We start from the raw sequence: 11752 nt of genomic DNA, 5'->3' as shown, positions 1-11752 counted from the left end.
AAGTTCCGCGTCGCGTCTGTCCAGGTCCGTGCGCCCGCCGAGCTTCCTCAAACGCGGCGCCAACGAGCGGCTTTCCGAGCGTCCGCCGAGTCACGTTCGCGTCCCTTCGTTCGTGGAAATGTCGAGTTTGAACGTGTTTTTTCAGCCCGAACTAACTCCTCCTTTACAGTCTGTTTTCAAAAAACTAAATCTGCTCGATGTCCGTAAAGTTACTGCGTCCTTCCGTAAAGTTTCTAATTCCTTGCGTAAAGTTGCTGAGTCCTTCCGTACTCGGTGGTCGCTCGTTGGCGTTCAGGGACCCGGCAGTGGAACCGTGGCGGCAGGTTTACAGTTGGTAGAGGGCGTGGCGCTGGGTTCCGCGGCGTTCTACCAGATGTCAGAGCTTAGTTCTCTGTTGGTGAGGGGGATAAACGTGCTGCTCATGTGCACGTCGGGGTTCTTGCCAAGTGTATTGCTCTTGGGAACCTGCGAGGGGGAAGAAAAGAGAGGGAAAAGGGGCGTTAGCGACGACGGCGTTAGCATGGGAGCTAACCGCTAACGGCAAAGTGAGAAAAGCAAAGCGGCATGCTACAGTGAGCGGTGACAGAGCCGGGAAGGACAGATTTATCGACATGAAGACAAATGAAAGTAAAAGACAACGTGCAAAACAAACAAACAAACAAACACAAAATCTGAAAAAGTGAGTGAAAAATCGAAGCGAGCTGAGGAAAACGCCAATTTAACACGATAAAGACATCTAATTATGAGCAAATATTGATTTAATGCAACAATATCAAACATGTCTTTGGTAATCGTCTTTCCTTCACTTAGTCAGATCTTATTTGTTTTAGTCGGTAAAAACATCTCTAAAAATCCAACATATTTGAACCATTTGAACCGGAACTACATTCAAAAGTCAGATTTTTGTCACAGATGTTTATTTCTCAGACACTTGTTGACGGTCTAAAAGTCGTACATTCTGTGTCTGTGCCGTGCTGTTCCACTGCGTCCTGTGGGGGGCAGTGTTGTCTCTACTCTTTCTACTTTTGCCTTTTTAAACATACAAACGTCACGTGGAGGTGTCGACGTCGGTCTTTTTCACGACTTTAGACAGATTTAGAAACACAACAGCACAAAAAGCACAAAACCGCCTTTAAACTTCATTCATATTTGGAATGTTTTGTTCGTCGTCACCGCAGCAGACGATAAAGTTCTGAGATTTGAACCGTGCTTTTTGAGTCGACATGAATGTGGCTGCAGGTCTGAACCATGGGGTCTGAACAATGGGGTCTGAACTATGGGGTCTGAACAATGGGGTCTGAACCATGGGGTCTGAACCATTGGGTCTGAACCATGGGGTCTGAACTATGGGGTCTGAACCATGGGGTCTGAACCATGGGGTCTGAACTATGGGGTCTGAACAATGGGGTCTGAACCATGGGGTCTGAACCATTGGGTCTGAACCATGGGGTCTGAACTATGGGGTCTGAACCATGGGGTCTGAACCATGGGGTCTGAACTATGGGGTCTGAACTATGGGGTCTGAACCATGGGGTCTGAACTATGGGGTCTGAACTAAGGGGTCTGAACCATGGGGTCTGAACTATGGGGTCTGAACTATGGGGTCTGAACCATGGGGTCTGAACTATGGGGTCTGAACTAAGGGGTCTGAACCATGGGGTCTGAACTATGGGGTCTGAACCATGGGGTCTGAACTATGGGGTCTGAACTATGGGGTCTGAACCATGGGGTCTGAACACATGCTTTGTTCTTAGACGGAGCAAATAAAGATGAAACATGGTTAAACCGACCTCTGTTTCCCCAGGACACTGGAGCGAGGCCCTGGGGAGAGAAGAGGAAGAGGAAGACGAGGAGGAGGAGGAAGAGGGTGAGGAAGAGGAGGAGGAAGAGGGTGAGGAAGAGGAAGAGGAGGAGGAAGAGGGTGAGGAAGAGGGTGAGGAAGAGGAGGAGGAAGAGGGTGAGGAGAAGGAAGAGGGTGAGGAAGAAGGTGAGGAAGAAGGTGAGGAAGAGGGTGAGGGGGAGGAAGAGGATGGGGAAGAGGAAGAGGGTGAGGAGGAGGAAGAGGGGGAGGAAGATGGTGAGTCCATGCACAGACAGGAAAGGGTTAACTCATGCACACACTGTAAAACTCTAGAGGAGCAACACTTCAGTCGACAATAATCATCCGTTTTTCAGTCATTTTGACGTCTGTAAAAGTCGTTATTCTGTTTGTTCAGACGTTTCACTGTAACGAGCTGCAGATTGTTATGAGTCTGAATTATGAATAATAATCTCAGAACAGGGTGTGGGCGGGGCTAGGGTGCAGGTGAAAACACTGTCAAACTAATGATCAGGAAACACGTTTTTGAACAGGGTTAAAAACTGATCCGACAGAATAATATGATTCATGTTTGATATTAGTGAACGTGAGTCTGTTGTGAGTGCAGTGCAGTGAACGTGAGTCTGTCGTGAGCGCAGTGCAGTGAACGTGAGTCTGTCGTGAGCGCAGTGCAGTGAACGTGAGTCTGTCGTGAGCGCAGTGCAGTGAACGTGAGTCTGTCGTGAGCGCAGTGCAGTGAACGTGAGTCTGTCGTGAGTGCAGTGCAGTGAACGTGAGTCTGTCGTGAGTGCAGTGCACGTGAGTCTGTCGTGAGTGCAGTGCAGTGAACGTGAGTCTGTCGTGAGTGCAGTGCAGTGAACGTGAGTCTGTCGTGAGCGCAGTGCAGTGAACGTGAGTCTGTCGTGAGCGCAGTGCAGTGAACGTGAGTCTGTCGTGAGCGCAGTGCAGTGAACGTGAGTCTGTCGTGAGTGCAGTGCACGTGAATCTGTCGTGAGTGCAGTGCAGTGAACGTGAGTCTGTCGTGAGTGCAGTGAACGTGAGTCTGTCGTGAATGCAGTGCAGTGAACGTGAGTCTGTTGTGAGTGCAGTGCTGTGAACGTGAGTCTGTCGTGAGTGCAGTGAACGTGAGTCTGTTGTGAGTGCAGTGCAGTGAACGTGAGTCTGTCGTGAGTGCAGTGCAGTGAACGTGAGTCTGTCGTGAGTGCAGTGAACGTGAGTCTGTCGTGAGTGCAGTGCAGTGAACGTGAGTCTGTTGTGAGTGCAGTGCAGTGAACGTGAGTCTGTCGTGAGTGCAGTGAACGTGAGTCTGTCATGAGTGCAGTGCAGTGAACGTGAGTCTGTTGTGAGTGCAGTGCAGTGAACGTGAGTCTGTTGTGAGTGCAGTGCAGTGAACGTGAGTCTGTCGTGAGCGCAGTGCAGTGAACGTGAGTCTGTCGTGAGCGCAGTGCAGTGAACGTGAGTCTGTCGTGAGCGCAGTGCAGTGAACGTGAGTCTGTCGTGAGCGCAGTGCAGTGAACGTGAGTCTGTCGTGAGTGCAGTGCAGTGAACGTGAGTCTGTCGTGAGCGCAGTGCAGTGAACGTGAGTCTGTCGTGAGCGCAGTGCAGTGAACGTGAGTCTGTCGTGAGCGCAGTGCAGTGAACGTGAGTCTGTCGTGAGTGCAGTGCAGTGAACGTGAGTCTGTTGTGAGTGCAGTGCAGTGAACGTGAGTCTGTCGTGAGTGCAGTGCAGTGAACATGAGTCTGTCGTGAGCGCATTGCAGTGAACGTGAGTCTGTCGTGAGCGCAGTGCAGTGAACGTGAGTCTGTCGTGAGCGCAGTGCAGTGAACGTGAGTCTGTCGTGAGTGCAGTGCACGTGAGTCTGTCGTGAGCGCAGTGCAGTGAACGTGAGTCTGTCGTGAGTGCAGTGCACGTGAGTCTGTCGTGAGCGCAGTGCAGTGAACGTGAGTCTGTCGTGAGTGCAGTGCAGTGAACGTGAGTCTGTCGTGAGCGCAGTGCAGTGAACGTGAGTCTGTCGTGAGCGCAGTGCAGTGAACGTGAGTCTGTCGTGAGCGCAGTGCAGTGAACGTGAGTCTGTCGTGAGTGCAGTGCACGTGAGTCTGTCGTGAGTGCAGTGCAGTGAACGTGAGTCTGTCGTGAGTGCAGTGAACGTGAGTCTGTCGTGAGTGCAGTGCAGTGAACGTGAGTCTGTTGTGAGTGCAGTGCAGTGAACGTGAGTCTGTCGTGAGTGCAGTGAACGTGAGTCTGTTGTGAATGCAGTGCAGTGAACGTGAGTCTGTCGTGAGTGCAGTGCAGTGAACGTGAGTCTGTCGTGAGTGCAGTGCACGTGAGTCTGTCGTGAGTGCAGTGCAGTGAACGTGAGTCTGTTGTGAGTGCAGTGCAGTGAACGTGAGTCTGTCATGAGTGCAGTGCAGTGAACGTGAGTCTGTTGTGAGTGCAGTGCAGTGAACGTGAGTCTGTCGTGAGTGCAGTGCAGTGAACGTGAGTCTGTCGTGAGTGCAGTGCAGTGAACGTGAGTCTGTCGTGAGTGCAGTGCAGTGAACGTGAGTCTGTCGTGAGTGCAGTGCAGTGAACGTGAGTCTGTTGTGAGTGCAGTGCAGTGAACGTGAGTCTGTCGTGAGTGCAGTGAACGTGAGTCTGTCATGAGTGCAGTGCAGTGAACGTGAGTCTGTCGTGAGTGCAGTGCAGTGAACGTGAGTCTGTCGTGAGTGCAGTGCAGTGAACGTGAGTCTGTCGTGAGTGCAGTGCAGTGAACGTGAGTCTGTCGTGAGTGCAGTGCAGTGAACGTGAGTCTGTCGTGAGTGCAGTGCAGTGAACGTGAGTCTGTCGTGAGTGCAGTGCAGTGAACGTGAGTCTGTCGTGAGTGCAGTGCAGTGAACGTGAGTCTGTCGTGAGTGCAGTGCAGTGAACGTGAGTCTGTCGTGAGTGCAGTGCAGTGAACGTGAGTCTGTCGTGAGTGCAGTGCAGTGAACGTGAGTCTGTTGTGAGTGCAGTGCAGTGAACGTGAGTCTGTCGTGAGTGCAGTGAACGTGAGTCTGTCATGAGTGCAGTGCAGTGAACGTGAGTCCGTCGTGAGTGCAGTGCAGTGAACGTGAGTCTGTCGTGAGTGCAGTGCAGTGAACGTGAGTCTGTCGTTAGTGCAGTGCAGTGAACGTGAGTCTGTCGTGAGTGCAGTGCAGTGAACGTGAGTCTGTCGTGAGTGCAGTGCAGTGAACGTGAGTCTGTCGTGAGTGCAGTGCAGTGAACGTGAGTCTGTTGTGAGTGCAGTGCAGTGAACGTGAGTCTGTCGTGAGTGCAGTGCAGTGAACGTGAGTCTGTCGTGAGTGCAGTGCAGTGAACGTGAGTCTGTCGTGAGTGCAGTGCAGTGAACGTGAGTCTGTCGTGAGTGCAGTGCAGTGAACGTGAGTCTGTCGTGAGTGCAGTGAACGTGAGTCTGTCATGAGTGCAGTGCAGTGAACGTGAGTCTGTCGTGAGTGCAGTGCAGTGAACGTGAGTCTGTCGTGAGTGCAGTGCAGTGAACGTGAGTCTGTCGTGAGTGCAGTGCAGTGAACGTGAGTCTGTCGTGAGTGCAGTGCAGTGAACGTGAGTCTGTCGTGAGTGCAGTGCAGTGAACGTGAGTCTGTCGTGAGTGCAGTGCAGTGAACGTGAGTCTGTCGTGAGTGCAGTGCAGTGAACGTGAGTCTGTCGTGAGTGCAGTGCAGTGAACGTGAGTCTGTCGTGAGTGCAGTGCAGTGAACGTGAGTCTGTCGTGAGTGCAGTGCAGTGAACGTGAGTCTGTTGTGAGTGCAGTGCAGTGAACGTGAGTCTGTCGTGAGTGCAGTGAACGTGAGTCTGTCATGAGTGCAGTGCAGTGAACGTGAGTCTGTCGTGAGTGCAGTGCAGTGAACGTGAGTCTGTCGTGAGTGCAGTGCAGTGAACGTGAGTCTGTTGTGAGTGCAGTGCAGTGAACGTGAGTCTGTTGTACATTTGAATGCAGTATATTTTCTGTATTTTGTAACTTAAGTATTCCTCCAACACAACTCAAACTCAGATAAATATGATGAATATGATAAATATGATAAATATTGGGACTGAAAGCCTCCTGCCCATGTTCAGTTTCTGCACATGTTCAGAGCTCCTGCACATGTTCAGAGCTCCTGCACATGCTCAGGTCCTGCACATGCTCAGGTCCTGCACATGTTCAGCTCCTGCACATGTTCAGCTCCTGCACATGCTCAGCTCCTGCACATGCTCAGCCCCTGCACATGCTCAGCCCCTGCACATGCTCAGGTCCTGCACATGCTCAGCTCCTGCACATGCTCAGCTCCTGCACATGCTCAGCTCCTGCACATGCTCAGCACCTGCACATGCTCAGGTCCTGCACATGCTCAGCTCCTGCACATGCTCAGCTCCTGCACATGCTCAGCTCCTGCACATGCTCAGCTCCTGCACATGCTCAGCCCCTGCACATGCTCAGGTCCTGCACATGTTCAGCTCCTGCACATGCTCAGCCCCTGCACATGCTCAGCCCCTGCACATGCTCAGGTCCTGCACATGCTCAGCTCCTGCACATGCTCAGCTCCTGCACATGCTCAGCTCCTGCACATGCTCAGCCCCTGCACATGCTCAGGTCCTTCACATGCTCAGCCCCTGCACATGGTCAGCTCCTGCGCCTGCTCAGTTTCTGCACATGTTCAGCTCCTGCGCATAATCAGCTCCTGCACATGTTCAGTTTCTGCAGCGCTCGTCCCGCACAGGTACCTGTCCGTTCAGCAGCGTCATGGGGATGTTGCAGTACACGTGGCGCCCCCCGGGGCCCAGAGTGGAGAACTGTACGGTGGGGGGCGGGGCCAGGGGCGGGGTGAGGGGCGGGTCATGCGCTGGAAGCTGGAACTCGTAACTGCGACAGAAATGTCTCATCTGAGCCGCCGTCGCGTGGCCGCCGCCCAAAGGTAACGTCATGTGATTATAGTCCGGGATCTCGGCCACCTGAGCACAAGGTCAAAGGTCACAGGCACAAGGTCACAGGTCAAACATAACATGTCAAAGGTCACAGGGAAAAGGTCACAAGCACAAGGTCAAAGGTCACAGGTCAAAAGCACTGTCAAAGGCCAAAGGTCAAAGGTCACAAGTCAGATGTCATAGGTAAAAGGTCACAGGTAAAAGGTCACAAGTTCCAGGTAAAAGGTCACAAGTCACAGGTAAAAGGTCACAGGTAAAAGGTCACAAGTCACAAATAAAAGGTCACAAGTCACAGGTAAAAGGTCACAAGTAAAAGGTCACAAGTCACAAGTAAAAGGTCACAGGTAAAAGGTCAAAAGTCACAGGTAAAAGGTCACAGGTCACAGGTAAAAGGTCACAGGTCACAAGTAAAAGGTCACAGGCAAAAGGTCAGTGTCATAAAGACCTAAAGACCAACTGCGGAACATTCCACAAAGGGCTGAAATATCATAAATGACCTTAAATCATATGAATCCACACGTGACTTGTGTTAGCGCTCCATCTACTGGCAGCAGAGAGAACTACCATGGGGGAATAAACAAAAGCTAGCTCGCCCCGACATGCTAATGTTAACACACGGTTGTACATCACTCTGACATCATCTCCACCTCTGACATCATCTCCACCTCTGACATCATCTCCACCTCTGACATCATCTCCACCTCTGACATCATCTCCACCTCTGACATCATCTCTCTGACATCATCTCCACCACTGACATCATCTCCACCTCTGACATCATCTCTCTGACATCATCTCCACCACTGACATCATCTACACCTCTGACATCATCTCTCTGACATCATCTCCACCTCTGACATCATCTCCACCTCTGACATCATCTCCACCTCTGACATCATCTCTCTGACATAACCTCCACCTCTGACATCATCTCCACCTCTGACATCATCTCCCCCTCTGATGTCATCTCCACCTCTGACATCATCTCCACCTCTGACATCATCTCTCTGACATCATCTCCACCTCTGACATCACCTCCACCTCTGACATCATCTCCACCTCTGACATCACCTCCACCTCTGACATCATCTCCACCTCTGACATCATCTCCACCTCTGACATCACCTCCACCTCTGACATCACCTCCACCTCTGACATCATCTCCACCTCTGACATCACCTCCACCTCTGACATCACCTCCACCTCTGACATCACCTCCACCTCTGACATCATCTCCACCTCTGACATCATCTCCACCTCTGACATCATCTCCACCTCTGACATTACCTCCACCTCTGACATCACCTCCACCTCTGACATCACCTCCACCTCTGACGTCATCTCCACCTCTCACATCATCTCCATCTCTGACATCACCTCCACCTCTGACATCACCTCCACCTCTGACATCATCTCCACCTCTGACGTCATCTCCACCTCTGACGTCATCTCCACCTCTGACATCACCTCCACCTCTGACGTCACCTCCACCTCTGACGTCACCTCCACCTCTGACGTCATCTCCACCTCTGACATCATCTCCACCTCTGACATCACCTCCACCTCTGACATCACCTCCACCTCTGACATCATCTCTCTGACATCATCTCCACCTCTGACATCACCTCCACCTCTGACATCATCTCTCTGACATCATCTCCACCTGTGACATCATCTCCACCACTGACGTCATCTCCACCTCTGACATCACCTCCACCTCTGACATCACCTCCATCTCTGACATCATCTCCACCTCTGACATCATCTCCACCTCTGACGTCATCTCCACCTCTGACATCACCTCCACCTCTGACATCACCTCCATCTCTGACATCATCTCCACCTCTGACGTCATCTCCACCTCTGACGTCATCTCCACCTCTGACATCATCTCCACCTCTGACATCATCTCTCTGACATCATCTCTCTGACATCATCTCCACCTCTGACATCATCTCCACCTCTGACATCATCTCCACCTCTGACATCACCTCCACCTCTGACATCATCTCCACCTCTGACATCATCTCCACCTCTGACATCACCTCCACCTCTGACATCACCTCCACCTCTGACATCATCTCCACCTCTGACATCACCTCCACATCTGACATCATCTCCACCTCTGACATCACCTCCACCTCTGACATCACCTCCACCTCTGACATCATCTCCACCTCTGACATCATCTCCACCTCTTACGTCATCTCCACCTGTGACATTACCTCCACCTCTGACATCACCTCCACCTCTGACATCACCTCCACCTCTGACGTCATCTCCACCTTCCACCTCTCACATCATCTCCACCTCTGACATCACCTCCACCTCTGACATCATCTCCACCTCTGACATCATCTCCACCTCTGACGTCATCTCCACCTCTGACATCACCTCCACCTCTGACATCACCTCCACCTCTGACATCATCTCTCTGACATCATCTCCACCTCTGACATCACCTCCACCTCTGACATCATCTCTCTGACATCATCTCCACCACTGACGTCATCTCCACCTCTGACATCACCTCCACCTCTGACATCACCTCCACCTCTGACATCACCTCCACCTCTGACATCATCTCCACCTCTGACATCATCTCCACCTCTGACATCATCTCTGACATAATCTCCACCTCTGACATCACCTCCACCTCTGACATCACCTCCACCTCTGACATCATCTCCACCTCTGACGTCATCTCCACCTCTGACGTCATCTCCACCTCTGACATAACCTCCACCTCTGACATCATCTCCACCTCTGACATCATCTCCACCTCTGACATCATCTCTCTGACATCATCTCCACCTCTGACATCATCTCCACCTCTGACATCATCTCTCTGACATCATCTCCACCTCTGACATCACCTCCACCTCTGACATCACCTCCACCTCTGACATCATCTCCACCTCTGACATCATCTCCACCTCTGACATCACCTCCACCTCTGACATCACCTCCACCTCTGAGGCTCGGAGACGTGGAGCTCGCGAAACCACCGCAGCTGTTTGTGACGAGGGGGAGGGGCTTATTATGTCTCTTTAACACTCGTTTTACTTTCACTTCACAACAAACCTGGTGATGGGCGTGTCGGTTGTCGTTGGGCGGAGCCAGTGAGGCAGAGGTCGTCGTCATGGCGATGGTGGAGACAGTGGTCTGAAGGTCGCCGAACAGACCCTGCTCTCCCGAGTCCATCACCTGAAAACCGATCGTTACCGGGTTTATTTTATCCACTGTAAATCCTTAAAACCTCTCCCTCTTCCTCACTCTCCTCACCCTCTTCCTCACCCTTTTCCTCTTCCTCTCCCTCTTCCTCACTCTCCTCACCCTCTTCCTCACCCTTTTCCTCTTCCTCTCCTTCTTCCTCACTCTCCTCACCCTCTTCCTCACCCTTTTCCTCTTCCTCTCCTTCTTCCTCACTCTCCTCACCCTCTACCTCACCCTTTTCCTCTTACTCACCCTCTTCCTCTCCCCCTTCCTCTCCCTCTCCCCCTTCCTCTCCCTCTTCCCCTCCCTCTTCCTCTCCCTCTTCCTCACTCTCCTCACCCTCTTCCTCACTCTTTTCCTCTTACTCACCCTCTTCCTCTCCCCCTTCCTCTCCCTCTTCCCCACCCTCTTCCTCACCCTCTTCCTCTTCCTCTCCCTCTTCCTCACCCTCTTCCTCACCCTCTCCCTCTTCTTCTCCCTCTTCCTCTTCCTCACCCTCTTCCTCACCCTCTCCCTCTTCCTCTTCCTCTTCCTCTTCCAGTCTCTAAAAACAGTCCCGTGCTTTGGTTGAGGTAAATGTCCGTCTTGTTTGAGGGTCAGAACAGTTGTATGTAACTCCGGTCAGCACCTGGCGCCTGGACAGCGTTTCCCGGTGTTTCCCCGGCATCTCGTACACCACCTGCTTCCAGAACTTTGAGGCCAGGTCGTTACTTTTGGCGCCTCTCCATTTGACGAGGGTCAGGAGCTGGGGACGGGAAGAGAAAGAGTGAAATCCAGTCTTTTCCTCCTTTCACACTTGTGCCTCGCGGGTTCAGCACCACGTTTCTGTCCAGACCAGGACCATGTACCTTGATGGTGTGTTTGAGCGCCTCCACCTCTTGATAGTTGATGACGTTCTTCAGGTCGGGACACTCGATCATGATCACCTGCACAGGAAAGAAGGAGAGAAGAAGAAGAGATAATAGAACATTTTGTCTGAAGCGACGCAGAAGACACTCAAATTCTGGTTTACAATGGGCGGTGCATCGTCATCTAAAAGCCTCAGATCAGACGTTTGAGGAGTGAGGTGAGACGTTTGAGCAGGAGATGGAGGAGCGAAAGAGACGCAACCTCCCCTCCGTCTACAACAGCCTCATGAGACCCTGGCAGAAATCAAAGCGGTCAAATGTTAATGAGGCGTGGATGAAAATGTTCCACTGCGGGATGAGCGAGGTTCACATCCACAAGCATCGGGATCATGCAGGAAGCACCAGGAAGAGAAGAAGGGGAGAAGAGGAAGTGGGAGAAGAAGAGAAGAAGAAGAAAGAGAGAACCCAGAACCTTCTGCTGGAGTGAAAAGTGTTGAATCAAAAGGAGAACAAAGTGACTTCAGAGATAAAATAAAAGTATAATCTCGTACAAAAACATTGCCTAATAAAAAAAGGGTCAGGGTTTCTCAGGAGAGTTGTTTTCGGCTGGTGCTTTAAAGCAGCAAACATGAGGATATTAAGTCAGAAGTCTCCTCTTCCTCTTCCTCTTCCTCACCATCTTCCTCACCCTCTTCCTAACCCTCTTCCTCTTCGTCACCCTCTTCCTAACCCTCTTCCTCTCCCTCTCCCTCTTCCTCACTCTTCCTCATCCTCTTCCTAACCCTCTTCCTCACCCTCTTCCTCTTCCTCTTCCTCCCAGGGTTTCTCAGGAGACACCAGGGGGCAAAGGCGGGCAATTCAAACGCTCCGACATTACGTATTCAACCATCACAGGGACAAACAAAGACGTTTTTTGATGAAAATGCAAAC

The 11752-nt window shown here is 51.7% G+C and overlaps 1 protein-coding gene across 2 annotated transcripts in view; it reads right to left on the bottom strand.

The window, feature by feature from the left end:
- Positions 1-329: 329 nt before the first annotated feature.
- Positions 330-11752, bottom strand: part of LOC140354821 (X-linked interleukin-1 receptor accessory protein-like 2) — a 32950-nt gene continuing 21527 nt past the window's right edge. Inside the window, exons 7-12 of one of the 2 annotated variants that reach the window (XM_072440060.1) lie at positions 10823-10900; positions 10603-10719; positions 9825-9965; positions 6558-6776; positions 1791-1821; positions 330-465 (exon numbers count right to left, since the gene is read on the bottom strand). In XM_072440060.1, coding sequence (XP_072296161.1) covers positions 377-465; positions 1791-1821; positions 6558-6776; positions 9825-9965; positions 10603-10719; positions 10823-10900 — 675 coding nt within the window. In that variant the 3' untranslated portion in view covers positions 330-376. The remainder of the gene's footprint in view (positions 466-1790; positions 1822-6557; positions 6777-9824; positions 9966-10602; positions 10720-10822; positions 10901-11752) is intronic. The other variant, XM_072440061.1, reaches the window with a different exon arrangement.

Source organism: Eucyclogobius newberryi, unplaced genomic scaffold, assembly GCF_026437365.1.
Source record: "Eucyclogobius newberryi isolate DKJ021-1_F unplaced genomic scaffold, fEucNew1.0.hap1 SCAF_11, whole genome shotgun sequence".
NCBI lineage: Eukaryota > Metazoa > Chordata > Actinopteri > Gobiiformes > Gobiidae > Eucyclogobius > Eucyclogobius newberryi.
This window is presented reverse-complemented; position numbering and strand designations above follow the sequence as displayed.